The sequence below is a fragment of the Salvia miltiorrhiza genome, chromosome 1, assembly GCF_028751815.1.
Source record: "Salvia miltiorrhiza cultivar Shanhuang (shh) chromosome 1, IMPLAD_Smil_shh, whole genome shotgun sequence".
Classification (NCBI taxonomy): domain Eukaryota; kingdom Viridiplantae; phylum Streptophyta; class Magnoliopsida; order Lamiales; family Lamiaceae; genus Salvia; species Salvia miltiorrhiza.
The window spans coordinates 59,096,066-59,120,888 of NC_080387.1; the positions used below are offsets into that span (position 1 = coordinate 59,096,066).

At 34.2% G+C, this 24,823-nt stretch overlaps 3 protein-coding genes and 1 non-coding gene across 5 annotated transcripts; 2 read left to right on the forward strand and 2 right to left on the reverse strand.

Annotated features, from left to right (window-relative positions):
• Positions 1-11,057: 11,057 nt before the first annotated feature.
• LOC130999177 (uncharacterized) lies at positions 11,058-13,751 on the forward strand. Its single transcript, XM_057924680.1, has 5 exons — positions 11,058-11,337; positions 12,307-12,624; positions 12,749-12,814; positions 12,904-12,975; positions 13,352-13,751. Exons 1-5 carry the CDS (start codon positions 11,287-11,289, stop codon positions 13,538-13,540), a joined length of 696 nt encoding a protein of 231 aa, XP_057780663.1. The 5' UTR covers positions 11,058-11,286; the 3' UTR covers positions 13,541-13,751.
• Positions 13,752-13,976: 225 nt separating this feature from the next.
• Positions 13,977-14,048, reverse strand: TRNAH-GUG (transfer RNA histidin (anticodon GUG)). Its single transcript has one exon. It is a non-coding gene; the product is annotated as a tRNA-His (tRNA).
• A 4,102-nt stretch (positions 14,049-18,150) lies between these two features.
• LOC130999186 (cyclin-U4-1-like) lies at positions 18,151-20,475 on the forward strand. The gene is made up of 3 exons (XM_057924689.1): positions 18,151-18,502; positions 19,368-19,819; positions 19,940-20,475. The coding sequence occupies exons 2-3, from the start codon at positions 19,419-19,421 to the stop codon at positions 20,193-20,195; spliced, it is 657 nt and encodes a 218-aa protein (XP_057780672.1). The 5' UTR covers positions 18,151-18,502; positions 19,368-19,418; the 3' UTR covers positions 20,196-20,475.
• Positions 20,476-20,510: 35 nt separating this feature from the next.
• On the reverse strand, positions 20,511-23,127 carry LOC130999195 (uncharacterized). Of its 2 annotated transcripts, XM_057924705.1 has the most exons (5): positions 22,708-23,127; positions 22,516-22,593; positions 22,359-22,434; positions 20,969-21,042; positions 20,511-20,868 (listed from the first exon to the last, which is right to left on the reverse strand). In XM_057924705.1, the coding sequence occupies exons 1-5, from the start codon at positions 22,804-22,806 to the stop codon at positions 20,797-20,799; spliced, it is 399 nt and encodes a 132-aa protein (XP_057780688.1). In that variant the 5' UTR covers positions 22,807-23,127; the 3' UTR covers positions 20,511-20,796. The 2 variants fall into 2 exon arrangements, with proteins under 2 accessions (XP_057780688.1, XP_057780683.1); XM_057924700.1 differs by having other exon boundaries at positions 20,511-21,042.
• Positions 23,128-24,823: the final 1,696 nt, after the last annotated feature.

Consider the following 24,823-nt stretch of genomic DNA (forward strand, 5'->3'; position numbering starts at 1 on the left):
GAGGGTGAATTTATAGGTGCAAAAAGTGTTGGAATCTTTGTACGTTTTACTCCGCCACACATATTTATTTAGGGCATGGTAGCATACAAGAATCAGCTAAAATTATGGCCATATTTGTCCCATAAAATCCCACTAAAATGAAAGTGCTTGGTTTATTCTCCACAAAAACAGACATAAATTGATATGTGACCCATCTCCCATAATTCATAACCTGATTGGTGCCGACGTGGAAAACAGTAAATGCTTACTTTTTTCTTTTTTCACTACAAAACACGAGCCCATAAAATATTTAAATACGAAATCTTCGGATACTCTCTCACGTTTTCTTTTACATTTTACTCCTGATTATCGGTATTGCATGCTAGGAGCGGAGCTAGGGTTGGGCAGAAGGGCGTACCCCATGAAATTTTTAAATATAGTAGGAATATTTCTATAATTTTATAAATGTATTGTAAAAAAATATAATTTTATATTCATCGTTATCAAGTTAAGTTATTTTATATTATGATTTAGAGTTGATTCGATATGTTGATGAAGTGAGTATATAATAAATTTATGCATATCATGTTTGGACCCTAGAGATTTATTTTTTGAATTTTATATGGAAAGCTACTTTGTCTTAAAAAATTTGTTAGTCATAATTTTTTTTAAGTTGCTTTGTATGAATTTGAAAGTCAATTTGAAAGGTACTTTTTGTAATTTAAAATATATCTTAATTGTGTTAATGGTATTATTTATTTTTACTTTAATTATTAATTTTATTGAAAATAAATTGAACCTCTTGAATCGAAAATCTAGCTCCGCCACTAATTGCATGTAATCTATGTTGTGTAGCATACTATTGCAGTATAATCTTATGTTTTATTTACGAAGATTAATAGTAGTATTGTTTGATGATAATCACTTTGTCCCATAAAAAAATATCATTTTTTGTTTGTTTGTCTCGTACGGAAGTCTCATAAGGAAATATCATTTCTATATTGGGACATGACCACACACATCTTTTTTCAAAAAGTAGTGGGTTCATTTCTTCACTCAACGTATTATCTATCAAATATTCCTCAAAACTCGTGTCAACACTTAAATGATGCTCTCTTATTAGGGTTGTATACGAATCAAATAATTTTGTTCGATTCAGTATTTGTATTCGAATTTTGATATTCATATTCGAAAATTTACGAATCGAATCCAAATACAAATAATATTTTTTGATTCGATTAGTTATCAAATACAAATTGAAAATTTTGATATTCGATTCTATATTCGTAAATATTCGATTCAATTAACTATCTAATCTAATTATAATTGAATAGAGATAACTAATGAAAGAAATGTATAACAACAACCAATCTAAACCTTATGATCAAATAGATAAGATAATAAATTATAATTAAATGAATTAACCAAAAAAAATGATTAAAACTAAATCTTAATATCTCTAAGCCCTAAATTCAAGAGCAAACACCCATCTTTCTTTCTTTTTCATATTTCTAGGTTGAATATAGAATCTTATATTGTTTTAAATATTTTTTTTATATAAAATTTTGAATTGAATCGAATATTCGAATCAAATACGAATAGTTCGAATATCAATTCGAATCGAATACGGATTAGATTTATTATTCAAAATGTATTCGAATATTGATTCGAATCTTGAATAATTTCATAAATGCAAATTGAATACAGTGATATTCGTTTCGATTCGATTCGTTTACAGCCCTATTTCTTATGGAACAAAGAGAGTCTTAACATAAAATATGAGATTAATATAAAAGAAGAATGCCATCTCCAAAAAATATAAAAATATAATATAATCGTATTATTTTCATTCTTTTGTTTGTTTTCTTTGAAACCATTTTCGTTCTTTTGTTTGTTTGCCTTTTTTCATTAGACTATTCACATAAGTGATTTTTCCTCTACTCAATTTTTAATTAAAATATTAATTTATCTTTCATTAATATACACAATCCAACCATTTTATTTTTATTTTTATTAATATTTTACAATTATATATACTCCCTCCATCCCTGAAATAAGTTCCTCTTTGAGACGTTCCCCCAAATAAGTTCCTCGTTCTTTCTTTCCATTTTTGGACAACTACTCCACTAATAATACTTTATTTATTACTCCCTTCGTCCCGGCTTTTGGTATCCAGTTGAGAACGGCACAGGTTTTAATAAAGTGATTGATGTGTTGTGAGTGGAACAAGGGTCTCACATTTTACGTGAGAGTTAAAATAATTAAAGTGGAGTAAGGGCCCCACCTACTTTTACCAAAAAATAGAAATTGATAGTACTAAAATGTGGGACGACCAAAAAATGAAAGTTGGATACTAAAACTTGGGACGGAGGGAGTATTACTTTTCACTTTTTTCACCACTTCCAATATTAATTATAATACTTTTTCACTTTTTCACCATTTTCAATATTAATTATAACATATTTTTTTCTACTATCAATACATTTTACCAATTTTTCTTAAAATCCGTACCGTCCCGAAAGGGAAACTTATTTGAGGGACGGATGGAGTATATAATTAAGGAGGGAGTATATAATTAAGTGGCAGTCAACGAGAGAGGTCATATGACGATGTCATTCTCATGATTTTAAAACGGCTGGCAGCCCAATATCACACAAATAAATGTTTTTTATTTATTTATTTTGTATTTTGTATTTTTTTGTGTACATGATTTTGACGACAAAATCACTTATGGAGATGGTCTTATATAACTATTTTCCTTTAATTGACCAACTTTTCTTGGTAGGTATTGGCACTGTGAAGCCAACCAACCACAATTAGATTCATTCAGTTTGAAATTTGATAGTATTAATTTATTTCCATTCTGACGTCAAAGTTTCTAATTACTGTCGGCCACCAGTTTCTTAAATGAAATAAAAGTCTATTTCTTATGAAAAAAACTTAGGCCAAGAAAAGTATAGTATATATGTAGTTATTATATGTATGTATTCCTTTAATCCCAAATATGAAATATCCCACTTAATTTATATGTTGACTTGTATACAGAGGTGTAGGCAGGGAGGGGCCTGGGGTATAAATGAATCGTCATTTTATTTTGTACTCCAATTTTATACAGAGGTGTAGGCAGGTGGGTTGAGGCTGACTCTATGTATGTGGTTCACCTTTTGTACTCTCGCTCGAGTGATGTTCCTTGGAGATTTAGGGCGTTTTGGCAGCATACTCTTCGCCTGCTTCGGGATTTTTCTTTGATGGTCTCGCATATTTACCGTGAGGGTAATCAACCGGCAGATATTATGGCCAATGATGATCGGCAGGAAGGCTGGTGGCCTTTTGCGATTGAGGAGATTCGGATTGCGGTTGCAAGGGATATGTCGACGCATAGTCATATCCGTATGGTTATATAAGCAGGTTCGTTGGTTCCCTTGGGCTTTGGTTGGGTTGTTTTCTTTTGTTGTTGGTCTCCTGTTTTCTTTCTTGGTTCTTCTTCTTCCGGTTTTCTTGAGCCGAGCTTCTTAGGGGTGATGGTTAGGCCGGAACTCCTGAAGTTGTCTCTTCCCGCTCCTGAACCGGATGTGAGTCTTTCACGAGTACTCTTTTTCCTTCTAAGGTCTCTTCTTCTTAGAAGGTTTTAATGAGGCTCGGTTTTTTGTTTGCTCTCTTTTGCGCTTTCTTGGATGTTTTGTACTCTTTTTCTTTTCCTTTAATACAAGCCTTATTCTCATCATACAGAGGTGTAGGCAGGGAGGGGCCTGGAGTAGGTTTTATTATCCAATTTCTTTTCCTACGAATTAAAACTTGTGAGCGTATTCATTAATTCTTAATCAGTTTTTAATTAATTATTATTACAAACTAATTATGAAAAGTAAAAAAAAAACAGACGAAAATTGGTTAAAATAAATTATAAATATATAGTAATTTGTTACAGATTCAATCCTAATTTTGAATTATCTATCTATATATATATAAAAGCTCAACCTTGGCCAATTTGTGCATTTTGGCGGGAAAGTTGAGCATCTTTTTAACCAAAATGTTTTCACTTATGTTTTGTCTCCTGTGCAATATTGAAAATATTCAAAGGATCCACATCTAAATGGTTATTATCCAATACTTTTGCTCCAAGAAATTAATTAATTTAATTGTTATAATTCCCACAAATTATGGGATGTTTTGGCTCCAAGAAAAGATCTACCATAAATATCAGTTCAACCTCACAATTTCTCAATCAATCGGTCATTCCCATAAATCAGGGGAGAGAAGAGGAGATAAGAGGGAGTAAGATGGTTAGTGGTTATGGCCGATCAGTTTGACGGCAGTGGATCGGTTGAGATGACGAAGAAGTGAAGAGAAATAAACAATGAAAAAGAAGAAGTTACTGTAAAGGAATTGTGGCTGGATGGCGACACGGTGGCCGGCGAGGAGAGAGCAAAGGGGCGGCGACGGCAGGGCTGGCTGCTGCCTGTAATGATAAAAGAGCGAGGGAGATGGATGGAAGGCGGCGCCTGATCTGGAGAACAGAGGCAGACGGCGAGGAAGGGTGAATTCCGCCGAGGTGACGAGAGAGAGATGGTCAGAGAGGGAGAGATGTCAGGGGCAGAGAAAAAGAGGCGCCAATTCCGGCGACAGCATTGGCGCGACGCGGCGCAAGAGGGGCCGAGAGGGTGAGAGTATATGTGAGTGTGCTGTGTGTTTTGTGCGAGAGTGTGTGTATTTGACATGTGTGTGTGAGTGACTGTGTGTATTTGACAGGTGTGTGTGCGCTAGTGTGTTGTGGTGTGTGTGATGTGAATTAGGGTTGAGGGAGGTATTAATGGGCTTGGGCACATTTGTTTATTTAGTTTCTTTTAACATACTAATGTTGTTTCTTTTCACTATTTGGGCTTTTTATTTATTTAGTTTTATTACTGGCTCAAAATTGTTATAATTTGAATGAATTATTCAAAATTTTATTAATTAGAATTGTTGGCAGTTGGGCGATTATAGTTTTTGTATAATTCTTCATTTTAATTTTATGAATATGTATTTTATTATTATTTATATAATTATTTATGAATGATTTTATTTTCTGATTTTAAACAATTTACTATTGCAATTGAGTGAAATTTGTTTGAATCATTGAATTAGTAATTTAAACATAAGAAAATTGAGATGAATATCACACAATTAATCAAAATATGATATATGTCAATTAATATTCTAAATTATTATTTTCATGTGCAAATATAGCTTTTTATGTATTGATTACATAAAAAAAAGGACTATCATACTACTTAACAAATTAAGTATTTTTACGATTATCATGTTAATTGATGTCAAATGGTTAGTTTTATTGAAGCTACAAGTTTTTTCTAATATGAAATGGTTAAACAAAATTGTTGATCAATGAGTTTGTCTATTTTTCATAAAAGTAGACAAACTCATTGATGAAAAAATTTGTTGTCTACCAATTTATAATATCTTAAGATTATAGTTATAAAGTTTATTATCAATTGTTAATAATATTATAATTGTGTTTTCTCTTATGATAAAATGTATAGAATTAATCTCTACAAAGATTTTTGGTGCATATTATACATCGAGTGATTCAATAGAGTTATATTAAATATGCTTATTTTGCACAAAAAAATAATCTTATATAAGGGTTGTTGATTTAATAAGAATTGAGCTTTAATTTGTTTTGGCATTTTAACTCCTCCAATTATTTCAAGGAAATAATTTCTTGATGGCTCCAATAACTCCTGAGTCCTCCAACAAAAGCCAAATATATGAAATATTGGTTCTATATTCATATAAAAAATGTGGATTATCGAATATTATGCATTAATAACATACTTTTATTAATTTTATCTCTTATTTATTAAAGCTAATTTGATCTATTATAGCTATGGCATAAAAATGATAAGTGACAATGATATATATTGGCATACATTTAAAATTAAAATGTTTTGTAGAATAATATATAATTTTAAAAATGATGTATGCAAAATTTTAGAATTATAAAAAATAGTATGATATGGAATATCTAGAGAATATTCGTTTGAATCATGAACTATGAATGAAAATAAAATACATAAATCATATTTCGAACACTTATAATTTAATTTAATTTCTTCAATTTTATATTTTAACTTTTCAAATAATGTATTTCAATTTATTTTATATTTCTAAATTTATTAATAGCACAATATGTAATTCTTAAAAAAATGATAGTACATTATATACTATTATACTTTATATTAAGAAACACTAACTCAATAGTCTCATCTAACTAATTGAATATTAAATTATTTTCAAATTTATAAATTAAAATTACATGAATACATACTTTCTCAAATCTCCATCCAATTAATTGATTATGAACAAATCCTAGAATTGTATATAAAGAAGTATGGAGCATGTAATTTATTAATTCTTTACTCAATTTCTTTTAACTATTTTGTTATAAATTCTTCTTGGGTAAAATATACAATATGTGTCTAGGATCATGAAAGATCTTAAATTTGATATCTAATATCTAAAAACTAGATTTAAAATGAAATAACTATGATTATTTAAAATTTTAATATATTAAATCATTTCTTATATTTCTTTTATTTTCTGTGATTGCACATGTGCATTTCTTTTTACAATTAAAATTAAGTTTTAAAATTTATTGAATTTAATATAAAATTTTGAGTGTTGTTGACGTAAAATTTAAAATTTACATTTTAGATGGTAAACATATTTAGTTACATGATTAAATTGTTAGCATATTTATTTATATAGTTAAATCAGTGTATATTGTTATATTTAGAACATTATTCTAATGATACTAATTATTAATTTACAAAACTTTGTATTTTTGTAATTTACCTACCTTTTGACATAATACACTTAAATTTGTGTATTTCACGATCATAGATAATAGACTTAGTTTTATATAATTTGTGTATTTGACGTTGTCATCGTTATATATAAGATATAAACTTATGATTTTTTTAGAATGTTGTACTCCCTCCATCCACGAAATGAGTACCCATATTTCCTTTTTTGTCCGTCCACGAAATGAGTACCAATTTTCCTTTTTGGCAAGTGTACCCTACACAACCCTTTAATTAATACACTCGAAAAGGTGGTGCCCTTATTCTATTCACACTACACTTAATACATTTCTTAAAACATGTGTCGTACACAAATGGGTACTCAATTCATGGACGGAGGGAGTATTTTTTTAAGCTTGCACACATATTATGCTTTTATGAAAAAAAATTATTCCATACGTTTGTGTAATTAAATGAACCTGATCTCTCTTAAGGTAGAATGTTATGTTGTGTAGGAACCATAAGTTCATTGATTATTTCGCACAAATATAACCGTGTAATTAGATATCTTTCACGTTTAACTTTTTACGTAATAAACATGTTTTTTATTCCATGGACTACTGATTATTGGTTATTCTATAGGTTGGATTCATTTTATGTTCGTATATCAATGGTTACTAACCATTGATATTTGAAACTTGAAATTTTTTTTATTATCGATAATATTGTTTATATGGAACTCTATGGAATTGATTTGTATAAGATATTTTATTTTATTTAATATTATGTTTTTTCTTATTTTTATAATTATATTTCATGTATTTGTGAATTTCGTACCCGTGCATATGCACGGGTAAAATACTAGTTGTAACTAAGACCTGCTTTAAATTCAATCATAGCTTAAATGATAAAGTTGAGACACCTAAATACTTTATTTTATAAGAGATTTTAGATTTAATTCCGCCTACGTACGGATAATATTCCCACATTTGTGTGGATAGTGGTCTCGTCTACGTGCGATAATTTTTTCACCTTTGCGTGATGTAGAGGTTTCGCATGCGTGCAAATTGCTTATTTGATCACACAAAAAACTTGAGTGCAATCGGGTTGCACCCGCACCGAGACCCTGACCCGCATTCTGACTCGAACCCGCATCCTGACCCAAACCGTGTAAATAACACTATTTGATTATACAAGTATAACCAAATAGTGTCAATTATACGCAATGTTACAATGTCAATTATACGCAACGTTATTTGTATAATTAAATAGTGTCAATTACAGACAATATCATCTGTATAATCGAATATTATCATTTACACGGTTCGGGTCAGATTTTGGGTGTGGGTGCAACCCGATTGTACAATGCAACAGCTTGTACCCAAGACCACCTCATTTGATTATATATTAAATATTTTTGTAATTCTAAAAAAAAAATTATTACAAATTAAACCATTTTATTTTTAGCAGGTGCTTGGAAGTTGGAATTGAAATTTTAATACTCATTAGACGTTTAAATTGAAAATTGATTGTTGGTTTATTAAACCCATTGTATGGATTGTCCTATATTATCAATTTTATCCCATATCCCTAAAATTGTAATTTGATTTATTGAGAAGCTCTAACTTCGCCTTGAAAATTCTCAACTCAGTAATACATGTTGATAATTCGGGCAATGAATTTCCAATAGATCAGGATACGAGTAAATGGGGAATTATTATTAATTATTTTTTTTTTAAAATCTAAGCAGTGAATTTCAAAATCCACTAATCAATTTTGAATTTCAATGTCAAATGAGTGTTGAAATCCTACGTCCAAAGTCCCAAGAGCATCTGCATCGGTTACACGATAGCACCCTACTCGTGTAAGGCTGCTATCGTGTAAGCCGATGCAGCTCTCACTTACACGAGGGCTACACGTTCTATCGTGTAGCCCTCACAACTGTTGAAAATAAGCCCGTGTTTTACACGCGCCTTAAAAAAAATAAATTTTTTTTGAATATTTGAATTTTGAATTTGAAGGCAGCTTTGACTGCCTCGATTTTCGTGCCAAATTTGACCGTTCGATTTTTTTCTTCTTCTCTTTATATTCCATCTTCCTCATTCTTCTTCCTCACTTTCACTCCACAATTCTCCTATTTCAATCTACACTTCAAGCCTTTTCTTCTTTTTTCTTCCGACAATGGCGGAATCCGACCACGGTTCTTCGTCTGATTCATCCGACGGTGTAGCTCACGCGATCATGGAGGAGATAGAGTTGCAGAAATAATTGCTTGCTCACATCTACGCCCAGCCGGCGCCGGAGGCGGGATGTGTGAAACGTCCCCGGTCATACGTCTACCGTGATTGAGAGGAAGCTCATCTACGTTTTATGCAAGACTACTTCAACGACAATCCGACGTACGGACCTACATTTTTCTGACAGCGTTTTCGAATGCAGAAGGAGCTGTTCTTGCGCAACGTCGAGGTTGTTCAAGGTGAAGATACTTATTTCCAGATGACCACTGATGCAATAGGTTGGGACTCTCTCTCCCCGTTGCAGAAATGCACGTCGGCTATCCGCCAGTTAGCCACCGACGTCAGTGCGGATACTTTTGACGAGTATCTCAAAGTCGCCGATTCCACCGGACGTGTATGCCTTAAGAAGTTCTGCAAGGCAGTCATCCGGGCTTTTGGAGCCCATTATCTGCGTCGTCCAACGTCGGAGGACATCGCACGCCTTACCCAGATGCACGAGGCGTGACACGGATTTCCCGAGATGCTCGGGAGTCTTGATTGTATGCATTGGGGGTGGAAGAATTGCCCTAAGGCGTGGCACGACGCATATACACGCGGTGATCAAGGGGAGCCAACCTTGATCTTGGAGGCTGTTGCATCCCACAATCTGTGGATTTAGCATACCTTCTTCGGTGTCGCTGGTTTGAACAACGACATCAACGTTCTCAACCAGTCGCCTCTCTTCGCCGACGTGTTGGATGGAACGGTCCCGCCTATGCTCTATCAGGCGAACCATCGCTACTACCAGATGGGCTACTACTTGTGCGACGGCATATATTCGGAGTGGCGTTGCTTCGTCAAGAGTCCACCGATGGTGACAAATCAGAAGGAGGTGAGGTTCAAGAAGATGCAAGAATCGGCACGAAAGGATGTCGAACGTGCCTTTGGAGTCCTTCAAGCTCGGTGGGGAATCATTCGCAGTCCCGAGCGGAATTGGTACCTGGAGCACCTCCGGGACATCATGTTGTGTTGCATCATTCTCCACAACATGATTGTGGAGTACGAAGGTGAAGGAGCAACCAATTGGATAGATGACGACGCGGGACATGGGGCGTCTAGAAGTGACTCGACGGAGAGTGGTCGAGCAACCCCAATTTCATTAGAGGAATATGTGCAAAGAGATACCCTTCTTCGAGATAGGCAGTTGCACGCCGCGCTCCAATATGATTTGATGGAGCATGTTTGGGCACGTTTCGGACCTCTAGGGCCGGAATAGTTATTTGTAGGATTTGTTTTTATTTTATTAAGTTTTATGTAATTTTTAGGATTTCAAAATTAATGCAATTTAAATTTGAAGTAAATTGTGTGATTTAAATTTATGAAATTAAACTTAAATGAAAAATAAAAAAATCAAAACTTAAACTATCATGTAAGCTATCATGTAACCCCAATGCAGCCTCTTTATACCATGTGATCCCCCCTCATAAAGTAAGCTATTATGTAACACCAATGCGGATGCTCTAACACATGCCGGAAAATAGAATAATCTCTAATTTGCTGCAAATTGTAAATTTAGGTATTGGTTGCAATAGTAGCCCAACTTACAACAATGCTAAAAAATCGAAATTTAACATACGGTCATCTTTATTTGAAATTCTTTGTATTTTTTAAATTTAGCCCACTCCAATATTTGAAGCCCAACAAATATGAGCTCAATTACCACCCAAATCTTAAAAATAAATATCACAATAACCAAAAAAAGAAAAGAAATAGCACATGCACAATGTTGCATATATACCTATTAATTAGATTAGTGAATTATTGTTAATCATTTTAAAATTATATTAAACTACAATAAATTAGAATTAAAAAATAATTAATAATTATAAAAAATATCAACAAACATAGAATGAGTGAAAGTAGAGGTGATTAAGGCCCAATTCGATGAGGTGGGCTTGGCTGAAAAAACCGAGCTTAAAAACATGCTCAGAAAATCATTAAATGGAGAGGGTGAAAGTGTGAAATGGTCAAATCAGACAGCTGGGACCCAAAACAGACGGCCACGATTCATCCCTCGTATTGTGTGCGGTGGATTTCGACTCTTCAGTACAAACGCACCGCCACCACTCTACACTCTCTTCCTTCCTTGAAAATAGTAGTACAAAATACTTCAAAAAACCCAGGCTTCCAACACCAACGTACGCCGCAGAGAGAGAGAGAGACAGAGGTGCGTTTTGCGTGTTGCTTGAACCCCCTCCGTCGTGTCTTCTTGTTGTTTCAAGTGAAGGAGACGAATGAAAATGGGTAGAAAGAAAAAGACGGTGACCTTCCTTACTGCTAATGAGGTTTAACACTAAAAACTCTTTATTTACCCTCTTTAAATACTAAAATTGTTATTTTTCTGGTTTATCCTCTGTTTTATGAGGGTTTTAGACATCATGCATCATGATTCTCAGTAGCCTATTTTCAATACTTGTGTGGATTCTGGTTGGTTTTTATCAATGCATCATGAAAATGGTTCATGCATTTCTTTTACAAAGAAAACAAAGTTGGTTAAAAATCAAAATTTGGGTATACTTCGTCAGTTATAGGCACTTAACCCTTTTTTCTTTCCCGAGTTCTTGTTACTTGTAGAGATGTTGGTCCGCATTTATTAAGAGGGTGTTTGGCGAAGCTTATTTCAAAAAGTTTATAAGCTTCAACAGCTTACAAAATGTAGTTTGTTAATAGCTTATAAATTGTCAAAATGTTTGAATGATTGAACTTATAAAGTAGAGAGAGAGTTTTGTGCTAGAGAGATGAACTTAAAAGGGTATATGATGAAAAAAATAAATCATAGTTGAATAATATTTGAAAAATGACTGTTGCATATAAGATTATGAAAAAAAAAAAAAGGTTGGGACAGAGTAACTTTTTTCGTAGGGAGCTTGTAAGTTTTTAGAGCTTATTTTTATATAGTTGTTTAAAAACTTGTTTTGCTAAATATTTTTAAATAGCTTATAAGCTCAGTCAAACACCCTCTAAATGTATTTTCATTGTTTATTATTCCCTCTATCCCATTTCACTTGGCCTAGTTCCTTTCGGCATAGTTATTTAGGACAGGAAGATTATGATGTAAAAGTGTATAAATGTAGTATTTCTTTGTCATTCTTATTTTGTTGGGTAGATGCAAAATTTCATCAAGAATATAAGTAATACCTAGACAAGTATTTATGTTGCAAAACATGGTATTGTTGTAAATGTGTGTGTGAGAGAGAGATTCTATTGAGGTGATGAGAGATGTAGCATTTGAATATATTCTACTCTTGTGGTAGGATAAAGCCTCCAATACTAGTTCAGAGACGAAGACTGGTGTGGAGAAACTGCATTCTCATCCTATGGAGGCTACGAATGTGGAGAATAGTGGGCATCAGATTTCAAATGGTGCAAAGCGGGAGAAGAATTCAAGGGTGGGGAGTGTGGTTGTGAGACGATCCTCTCGTATTAACAGTTTGGCATCACCTACTAATAGCCTTGAGGTGGAACCGGTTGTGGAGCATATTGATCTTGTTGAAGATGAAAAGGAACAAGAACTGGAGGTTCAGCAAGGTAGCGATTCACCACAAGCGAATGAAGGAAGCCTTGAAGAAAAGGTCGACTATCTTGTTGGAGCTGCTTATTATTTAAAGTCTAAGTTCGCATGAGTTTGTTTGAACTATCATTGTCCACGAGTTTCCTTTATTGACGAGTCTAGTGGTTGGTTATACATGTTGGCAGGTTTCTGAACAAGAAGATGCTCCCGATATCAGCTACAAAAGCTTGTACATCGACTCACAAAAGAAGGCAATGACGTCTTAATTATGTTTTTTGTCATTTGATCAATGATGATCGTATACTTATGTGGTGGAAGATTAATTTTTCTTTTCATGTAGATTGAGTTGTTGATCGAGGAAAACTATGAGCTAGTGAGGAAGCTGGAATTCGCTCGTGGGAAAATTGCCGCAGTAATCTTAAAACTATACTTCACTCCTTTATTTTTTTGGTTTGTGCGATATGATCTTTATAAAATTAATATTCTGAAATGCTACTTTAGAGTTTGCAGCCTATTTATGTTCTTATACATAGTTTTGAATATTGTCGAATAATTATGTTGAAAGTATCCTGCGATAACAACTCGTATATATAAAAAAAATTTGAAAATGTGAAACAAAAATAAGATGATGACTCTTTAGCTAACTTTAATATCCCTTGGAGGCTATTTTGAAATTGGATTTAGATTTTTGTTCTTTTCAAATGTATGTGCAGTATGCAAGTTTTTGACTTCCTGTTTATATTGAAGATTAGAATAGTTGTTTAAAAGAGGTTGTGACATTTTGACAGTATGAGGCGATGAAGGATGCTGTGAAGGATGCTGTGGGAGCTCAGAAGGAGTTTGTGCTCGTCTCCCAGCTGGGAAAAGTTGCAGGTTTGTCGCCTAAAGCAGTTGAAAAGTGTTTCCCGACTCCTCCTGCCGATTCTCCCATTGTTCCTAAGCCAAAGAAGACTTACCAGAAACGGGCGAGGCATTGACGCTGCTCCTAATCAGAGGCATGTTTATGGTGGTGGTGGTGGTGATGCTGGATTCTACCTACTTTTGTGTTTTTTGTGTAAAATGTTGCTTATTTTGTGTCAAGTAGAAGAAAAATGTAGCCAGGAAACTTATGTTTTGCACCATTGCCTTATTGGCTACTGCTCATGCCATGGACTTCATATTTGCAAAAAGAAAAAAAGGTGGTGATCATTGGTTTTCAACATTTCTAGGTCGCAACATTAAATTTATTGCTTTAATATTATTAGAAAAATAAAAATTATGATTAAATGGTAAATTTCCTTTAGAAAATGCTAGATTTAAATTTCAAAATTTAAGTCGACAGAATTTCGAGCCATAATCTACCGGAGAGTAACAATTAGCGTCATTAAATAATTGAAAAAAATGACACCAGAAGTAATTAAAAAAAAATTAATTTGTGGCTGCTGGGATTCGAGCCCAGGTCTCCACGGCCACAACGTGGAATTCTTACCACTAAACTACAGCCACTTGATGTTTAGCATTTCTTAATTATTATCTATAACTAGATTCGTATAATGAGACTATATTTAATATTTCAATAAAATCTCAAACCAAATTTTTTACTACTGTTTCCTTTGGATGATGAGATACTTGTATGGGTTACTTGCAGGATGGTGACAACTCTATTTTTGTAAAAAGAAAAGGACGTAAAATAGTATTTTTACGGTGAGCCAACACGTCAAGATAAGATAAAATCTTAAATCAAATTTGCTATTTTTATTTTGGATGATGAGATAAATTAATTTTCAGTTTGTTAATTTACTTCCTCCGTTCCATTTCATATGGTTCAAAAGCTATTTTGGGATGTCATATTTGTAATGGTTCAATCCCAAAATAAGAGAAAGAAAATTAAATTGTGCCTTAATCACTATATTGAGCTAGTGGAGGTGGAACCATCTACTTTATTCTTAAATCAAGCTACTATTAATATGTGTGTCGAAAATTAAGAAGTCATATTAAATGAGACGAAGAGAGTATTATTCATGCTAAGCTCGTATTCTTTCTTTTTCTCCTTTTATGAAAAGATAATCAAATTATGATTACGTGTTTCCTCTTATCGTGCTCACTGCTCACATTTATTGACTTTTATGAAATAGCTTATAAACGAAATATAAAAAGTCTGTTGCAAAAAAAAAAAAACATATGTGCTATGAAAAATAGGTATTATGGACTCACTTAAAAAGAAATAAAATTGATTTTGATCATAATTTTGAAGATTAATTTACATATAATAACACAATTTTTACTCTATTTTTAGTAATTAAGGTTGATATAACTTTTTAATAGTATACGTAGATTAGCTAGTCGATCAACTCAATTATTTATGTGTACTTCGTCGATCATGACATTAGTTTTAATTTTGTCCAATATCAATCAATATCATAAATTACATAAATTGTAATTATGAATGTGATGTATTTTGTGTCAGAATATAAAAATGGTATTGTTAAAATGAGTAAAATTAATTTTATTATAAACATTAGCTACCCCTAAATTTGTCCACTCAATTATTATTAAACTACATTTTCATCTCTCTCTCTCTCTCTCATATTTTATTGCAATTTAGTTGATAAACTACTACAAAATCAGCTTCATTATTAGATCCAACAAAATGGCAGCTGCCGTGTAGTCATTGGCTTCACCCAACAAACTTATTTCCTATTAACTTATTAATTGTTTTAGCATTTTACTGCAAAGGCATTGCCACCTCTACATGTTTTCTTGTCCCATTGACAGAAGAAACCTGAATAATTATTCTATGATAATAAAAATATAATCAATCAATCACATTAATGCTACACACGGTTAGCATCTCTCTCTCATATTGTCAGAACTATTAGGAGTGACAGTTCTTAATTATTTATTTGTGTTTTTAATTAGCTTATCCCCTTTCAAAGAAGGCTGAGACGTCGCACATATATATACAAATCTTATTTTAATCAGTCCACTCGAAGTTGACCTATGGCTATGAAATTACTCATAAAAACGTGGGGGAACAAAGATAAATTAAATATGACAATATATAACCTCTGTATATACTCCCTCCGTCCCGCTATTCATGTCCCGTTTCTTTTCGGCACGGAGATTAAGGAGACTAAAATTAAGAGTTAAATTGTGTCTACAAAAAACTTAATGTTCTCTCTACCCACTTGTAAATCACCACTGCACCACCGCCGATAAATCACCACCGACACCACCACCGCACCACCGCCGGTAAATCACCACAACCCCACCCAAATCGAGCTCATAAACCTGCAACCCACCCAAATCGAACTCAGAAATCAAACGATTTCCCCCAACCAAATCTGCAACCCAAATTAGGGGTTATGGTTTTGCCGAGGGTTAGGGGAGATCAGAGGTGAGAGGCGGAGGAGGAGGAGGAGATCAGAGGGAGGAAAAGGGCGACCGAGGGCGGCGACGAGAACTGTTGTCGCTCAGCCAAGGAGTGTGGAGAGGGAGCTGCTGTTGGTGACGATGGTGGCGGCTCTGTACTGGAGGAGAAGGCGATGGTGAAGGCGCAGAGAGAGAGAGAGAGAGCCGAGTGCCCTGGTTGACGGAAAACGGGCGGCAAGGCGTTGCGGTCACCAATGAGAGAAGTGACAGATCCGGCGAATTTCAGGAAGATTCTAGGGCTCCAAATCAAAAACTCTGCTGCGAAGGGGAAACTTAACAAAATCAAGGCCTCCTACAAGTTATCTGATGCCGGAAAGAAGGAGAAGGCGGCCGCTGCAAAGAAACCCGCCGTAGCCGTTGCTGAAAAGCCTAGGGCGGCTAAGGCGGCTGCTCCCTTGTAAATGGTAAGCCGGAGGAGAAGGTAAGGGAGGAGAAGGTGAGTCGGTAGCCTCTCGCCAGATCGTCGTCCAACAGAGAGAAGGCGACGGAGGAGAAGGTGAGGGCGGAGAAAGGCTTCCTCCGACGAGCAGACAGCGGGCGGTGGAGACTCCGGCGCAGAGAGAGAGAGAGACGAGAAAGAGAGACAGAAAGACAGAGAGAGAGAGAGAAAAGAGGAGAAATGGATTAATTAAGGGTTTATTAGTTGAACAATTAGTGACTTAATTTACTTTAATTATGTCCTTATTATTTCCTAAAATAGAAACGAGACATTATCGGTGGGACAACCCAAAAAGGAATACGAGACATGAATAGCGGGACGGAGGGAGTATATATATATGGAGAGGATCAAGAAAAAACCACTAAATAAAAAAAGTACGGAGAACAATTTTCAGCCATTCAATTATCAAGATCTACGGTGGTCGGTGGATGCATCATCTTGTTGGATGAATGCAGATCCTGAGTTCGAATCCTGAAGGGAGCAATTTTATTTTTTATTTTTTTGAGTTTATTAATTTTAACATCGAATGCATTAATTTTTACAGTTGATGCATTAGATTTGATGGTTCTCACGTTCTCACAAATAATGTACAGGGTGTGGTTCTTCGTTCTTGGTGATCGAATGACTGAAAATGATTCTCCGTTCTTCTTTTATTTAGTGGTTCTTTCTTGAACCTCTTCCTTTATATATATGACAATATATATTTTTGACGAAAATTATGTATATAGTAAAAATTCATGCTCGTAATAAGATTTTTTCAGAGAGAGAAATAATTCACATAAACCACGTTTCAGTGACAGTTTAGGGTGAGGGCGGTGGCGGTACATGCAGAGTGCGGCGGTGAGCGGCGACTGATTTGAAGAAAGAGAAGAAGAAGTTTGTAGCTTATTAGGGAAAATTTTAGTAGAAATTGATTTTATAATGATTTTTTAAAAGTTAATCAAATTTTTATTATATAGTTGCTATTACGAATAATTATTACTACTAAAAATTAATCAATATTTGTTAATTTTTTATTAATAAACTTTGTTTTGTTATTAAATTCATGGACAATGCAATTATACTCTTCTTAATTAACCTTATTTACTCCCTCCAAAAAAAAACATTTTCACGTGCAAATTGCGCATGAAAATTTGTACATGAAATTACTCCAATTTTTGTTAACGAAAAAAATATTTCATTTACTAAATTCATAGGACCAGATTGTGAAAAACATAATCGGGCTTGCAAAAGTAATAGGAGCTCAATCATCCTCACGAGTAATTTATTATTATTATTATTGTTGTTGTTTAATACAGTAATGTGCCCCTTCTATTGAATTTTTGTTCTTATTCTGATTAAAACCCCTCCATTCCCGTTATGTATCATGTATGTTACAATATTTATGTCGCGTAGTATATAATCATAGCTAATTCTGTAATTTCGGGCAGTTTAATCCATTGTCTGCACTCTGCCGGACCACTCATTCTAGGTCAACCATAGAGTAATTTAATTCCAACATATATTAACAACTTCGCAAATTGGGGATCACTAAACTCTATATTCCTATCTACAGTATCTTTTTTAAATTCAAAGTTAGAATATCGCTCCTTTCGCTATACTATACGTGGTAAAATAATCAAATCAAATTTAGATGCAAAGCAACAAAATAGCCCAAAGTGTAAAGCAGAAGAAGCCAAAAAATTAGTATAGGAATAACGGTAAAAAAAGGAAAAGAAAAGAAATTATCCACATAAGAAAAAGGAGAATAATAATAATATCTTCCATAATGAATCCCACCACGCTTCTCCCTCTCCTCTTTCTCTCTCTCGCATAAACACACACACTGAGCGTGAGATAGACAGGAATCCACCTTCCATGTGAAGTGTGGTATATACATAAAGAAAGAAGAGAGAGAGGGAGAGAAGAGTGACCTGAAGAGAGAGAAGAGTGACCTGAAAGACAGCCAAATTCAGAGGTGGATGTAGCATATATCTTGCTTCTTCATTGAATGAATCTCCCTTTTTCTGTTAATAAGTAGCTGCATCTGCTGCTGGTGACAAGTGTCGTCATGACGCAATTGAGACCACAAATCTTTCAAGAATTTGGGGTAAACTTCGTTCCTTTGCTGAATTTCTTGGCAACTTTGATTCCCGTTAGTGCAATTGGATAGAGCTCATGTTTCTCTTTCATTTATGGATTCTTGGTTTGTTGTGATTTTATTTTCGGCTCAAATCTTTGACAATTAGAGCTTGTGATTTGCTAGGAAATGTTAGAAATTAAAGAAGACTGCAACTTTGTGTTGTTTATTCTTGAATCTTGCTACGCGGGTTGGTGCTCTTCGCAGATTTTGTAATTCTGAGCTGGATCTGTTAATGGGATTCTTGCATTATAATGCAATAATTATTGCAACCCAAAAAAGGGGGAGAGAGAGAGGATGGAAAATTTATGGGAATTTAGAGTTTATATTGTCATTGGATATGAACTAGGTTTAGTAATGCTTATTCCATACAATTAGTAAAATCTAATGCTCGGTGAAGAAATTGAGGTAGTATTCATTCGTCTAAGTTGTAGACTTAGATGGAAAGTAGCAGATTCAAGAAAAGATTTTGCATATACAGAGTTTTCTTCCATCACTGAAAAACATTTTTTGGCCTATAGGTATTCTTATTCACCAGAAGAAATCTTTCTGTTGTTTTCATATATTTAATGCAATTGAAATGTAATTAATGAACTTACTTAGTAAGCAAGATTTTTGCTGACTGGCTTCACGAATATGTTTTGTTTCACTTGTGTTCTTTGCACATATCATGATGTGCCAAAGATTGAACGATGGCTATGAAATGCAAAAGTAGTCCCTCACTGTAGAGATGACTCCAAGATTTTAGGCATGTGGTTAATTTCAACAAAAAATGTATCTGATTTTTTCTACATTATATTTCCAGTGTCTGATGCTAGTTTTCCATCTCTTGCAGCTTTGCTTGCAAATCTTTGACCTTTGAAACTGACCATTGCTAAATTTGAGAATGGGAGCTTTGTCGTTTGAACCAACGATCTTCTGCCCACTTGATTATGTGACGCTGGGGCTCAAGGACCCGATCAAGGACTACCTGGGAAAGCCCCGAGTCCTTTCACTTCTTTCATCGATTCTGGATAAAACTGTCAAGGAAAATGAGAAGATGCTAGAGACATCAGAAGCCGAAGATGTCATTACTGTGTTCCATGGTACGAGAGCGCCTTCTCTGAGCATTCAGCAATACATTGATCGGATTTTTAGGTATTCGAACTGCAGCCCTTCCTGCTTCGTGATTGCACATATATACGTGGACAGATTCATTCATCGGACAAACTTACGCCTCAATTCCCTCAACATCCACCGCCTTCTTATAACCAGCGTGATGGTGGCAGCAAAATTCATGGATGATGCGTAAGTTCATAACACGCTTAACACTCATGCTTAAATCTTTGATTTTAGCACTCGAGCTTGAGGAAGTGTTGGACTTTTAAAGCCAAATTGTAATGATGTAAATGTGAATGACTTCCACAGATTCTTCAACAATGCATATTATGCTAGAGTGGGAGGCATAACCACGAGAGAATTGAACAAGCTCGAGATGAAGTTTCTCTTTGGAGTGGATTTCCAACTTCATGTTAGCGTACAGACGTTTAAGAAATATTGCTCGACCCTCAAACAGGAAGCCTCGTGCGGACTCATTGAACGTTCCATCCCCGTATGTGGAACGGAAGACGGCTGTACGAGCAACGATGACGATTCTCTCTATTCTCATTCAACCTCTAGATGACAACTTCTGCGCTGATTTTTCTGCCGCGCAAGCAACATCATCAGCAAGAGGTTCTTTCCACTCGTTAATTGCATCCTACAGTAACCAGATGCCCTGTGTGATAAAAATTGGGGCTAAATAGGTTTTCAATGTTTATTTTGTGTTAGTACATAGGTTTTTCTGGGCTTCCCTAGGCTTTTGTTTTCGTCTCCTTATTTAAATTTTGTTCAGTCCTGAAAGTAAACTTGAGACATGATTCTTTGATTGGTATTGCTATTTGATCGATGATTTCGATTTTGCACGATATGAATTGCAAATATCATTAGACAACGTAACACGATCAAGTGTCGTTGACTCCTTGAAAGGAACTCGAAACCTTATAACACGAATCGAAGATCGTAACAATTGTTGTTCATTTTATCTAGAGGCAGTTATAGGGATATACAGCAAAAACATGTCACATGATATGCCTCTTTGAAGTTTCTACGCCTACATACACGGCATCAGTTGTGAAAATTGTGTAAAACTGCATTCTGATCCGGCTTCGTCCTTGCAGTTCTGGAAAAAAGCCTGCTGCAGACGCAAAATCTATCCACTACGGACTAGCTAGCAAGATGTAAAATCACCATATCGAGCATTTCATACCAAGGCCGTTGCACGTGAGAATGAGGCTCTTGTAGCGATTAAGATAATCCTGCATTTCCCCGAAAATAGAAAAGAATGAGCTGTGGATGGTCCTTACGAGCATCATAAAATTCTAGATGATTTATAACGAATGGAGGCTGAGAGGTCACCGCAATGTTGCTGTCATATGCATACAGCATGCCCTTCTTGTCATATTCGTGTCGTTTTACAGGATCACTCAGAACTGTTTAACAAGGTTAACAAGATAATGTGAGCTTTCAAAAACATACAAGGTGCTTTTGATAATGAAATCACATATGAATAACTAGCAAAACAGCTGCAATGCTGAACAAATTTGCACATACAAACGTGATGTAACATGCATACACCTTCAATATTAGCTTGCTTAAGACCTAGCACATTGATAATATATAATAGAACAAAACAATTCTATACCTATACACATGTGATGCATATGGTTTTCCCAGCCTGGTTAGAGTCGTTAGACAAGCTTATGGTTCATAACTACGCAAGACGAAGTTGTTTGTTGAAATGAGCCTAAGTTTACGCATTTAGCATTCCAAGTCATTATTAGATCTTAGGTCACAGATTAAATGACAGGATTCGAAAATTTTAATGGGGGATCAGTTCCTCCACAAATTATAATTTAAGCTTTCAGCTAAATAATATATACATCTCCAAGTGGCAAGTCAGGTTCTAGCTTATATGCATTATCCCATCTTATAACTCCCTTAACAAAAGGAATGACTAGAAACTGCAAAACACGCTCTGTATGGAAAGGAGTGATACATTCACTAGAGGTCACCGCCTTACCACATGTAGAAGTACACAGAATTCAGTAGCTTAGAAAAATCTAACCCACTTTAAGCATCATAGCCATCAAGGGAATGACTACCAGAGTTACTGTGTTAGCAATAACAACACCCCACCCCCAACAAAAAGAAATCGAAGAAAACATGAACTTTATTTGGTGAAAATATCAGACCCTTGGGCCACTATCTCTAAATTGGTGAAATTGAAGCCATTCCAACCATTGCCAATGCCGGATTTTTTTCTTCAGCAGTTCTTGAAATAACCATATTTTCTTATCCAGAAAGACTTGAATAAGGATCTATAAATTTCTAATAGAAGCAACTTTGTAGCAGAAACTCACAATAGCTCCTGTCCATTGAAATTTTCCTGGTTTTATTAACTTTCAATTAACTTTTACATCTCAGAGTTGATTTTGGCTCAATACTAAACCAAATGCTTGGTTCATACCTTGAGAGCAGTTTCAGACTAATCAATCATGTATCTCAACAGTATACTATATAAATAAGCTCTGTAGTCTGAACCCTTTTTTCTGCTATTCACCAAAAATTAAAGCCAACTACATGATGCATATTATGATGTTCTCCGCAACCCAAAGATCCAATTTGCAAAAAACCACAACAAATTCCAGCAAAAATAATAAAAATAATAATATAACTAAATTACATTAAAAATAAATAAAAAATAAAAAATAAACTCATATTTGCAATTGAGCAAAGAACAAATTACCCTGATAAGCTTCACTGATTTCCTGAAATTTGGAAGTGGCAGTCTCCTCACTCTTCTGTTTATCAGGATGCCATCTCTGGGAAATAAAAAGTACAAATTAAATTAAAAATAGAATAACTAAATTACTGAAACAAGAAGCATGTAGAAACTCATGTACCAAAGCAAGACGGATGTAGTTGGATCGAATAGCTTCGTCCGAAGCATCATAATCAACTTCCAAAATCTTGTAATAGTCCTGCAAGCCGGAATCGCAAAAACATAAATTGTTTAGAGAAAAAAATGATAGCAAAAATCTATAATTTGTTATTTACCATTAAGAAATAGAAGGGGGAAAGATAGAAATTTAAACCTTAGGTTTTGATAAAACGGAGAAGAAATCGAAATTGAAGTGAGAATTATCTTCAGGTTCTTCTTTGTGCTCGAAATCGTACCACTCATCCCACATCATTTCTACTCAAATCAGTAGAATTTCGCAAAAAAAAAAAAAGAGTCTTTCTTCTTATCTGCGAGCCTCTTGTAGCTGAAAAACAAAAGGCGGAATTCTGATTTCGAGTTCACGGCTACTGCGACAGGATAAGGTGCGAGCAGAAATTGAGCGGAAAGAAATGGAAAATTTGAGAGAGAGAGAGAGAGAGAGAGAGAGAGAGAGAGAAATGAATTGAAGAAATGCGTTTTCTGTAAATAGCGTCGCCACGAAGGCCGCCATTTCGCGGAGACAGGTTATGGTACTATATACGTTTACAAATTTAGATTTTTGAATAAATTGTTTAACGAAAATAAATACTTGAAGGAAATTGTTTAACGAAAATAAATACTACTACTAGTATTTCCTTAATCCTGTTGACTGGATCCATCTACTTTATCTTCTAATTAAATGGGTACACATATACTCTATAATTCTTTAATAAAATATATTCATCTACTTTAATCAAATCCTCTTTAATATGTATGCTCAAAAGTATGGAATCATATTTAATGAGACGAAGGAACTAATTTTCAATGCATAAAAAATGTTTTGATTATTCCTAGTTATGCATTTTAACGTGGATTTTTGTTATTTTTCATAAGATTGATCGAGTGAAGAGTAATATTGCTTTATTCAGCAAATACTGGATTATTCGGAATAGTGAAAATATTTTGCATTAAAGAGTTAAATCTTTTATTTTGATTAAGATAATTGAGATATTTTTCCCATGTCAACTCTTTATTTTTGAGCAGTAGGGTATTAAATTGACTTGAGAATTGAACTATTCGAGTTATAAACCATCTCGAAAAAGTTTCATAGTAAGATTTTTTAAGAAAATAACTCACACACATATATAGCCATAGGAAAGGGGTCAATGAAGAATGCTAAATGTAGAAGGAAACAAGGAAGGCTGAATAACTCAATACATTTACTGAATAAATCACGCGAGCGCATGAACGAAAAATGTACATGTTTATTCAGTAAAATAACTATTCGTGCGGTCGCGTGATTTATTCGGTAAATTTATTGACTTATTCAGAACGAAATATAGTTACTTCTTCATAGATCTCAACCCTATATATATAGGGATGTGATCAAGTGAGAATTACATCTTTTTGTGAGAATGGGGAACCAATCACAGCCCTTTATTTGGACATGAACAACGATTGTTCAACATTAAGTCATGAACATCGCTGTTCATGCGTCACATGAACAACGGTGGTCATGACTTACTGTCATGAACATCGTTGTTCATGTGCTTATGTTCATGTATTTTATGTATTTGTTCATGGTTCTCCATATGAACATCGTTGTTCATGCGTTTTTGTTCATGTATATTATGTATTTGTTCATTGGTTCGCACATGAACATCGTTGTTCATCAGTTCGCACATAATCTTCTCCCTTTATATATATGTATATATATATATATATAATGAACAATCTAATTCTTGGAGAGTTATACCATGGTTTCTAATTCAATAATCTTAAACAATAAGAGGGTTTTCAAGTCAAATAAAAGAAGGTTCTCAACTTCTCATAATAATAAATTTTAGTTTGACCATAGCTAAAAAAGAAAGATCCTTATGTAGATTTTAACATTATAATAATTTTCTCTCAAAAAAAAAAACATTATAATAATTCTTGGAGTACATTTTTTATTTTAAGATGACGGGGCTACATTGATAGACGAAAATAGTTTTATATCAAACAAAGGATAATTCTAACAAAATAATTAGTAGAAAGATCCTTATGTAACTTTTTAAGATTATTTTTTTTAGAACATTGTATAGATTTAAAGATTTGATTATATTTTCACACCCAAAATTTCTTCCATATTTTGTTTCACATAAAACCCAAATAACGAATCATTGAAATCCTCCTATTCAGCTATTCTATCACTAGGCCAACCCAAAACAGAAATACAGACACACAGACTTAAATAAGTATATGGTAGTTACATGAACCCAAAATTCCAAATATACACTACTTGATTTAAG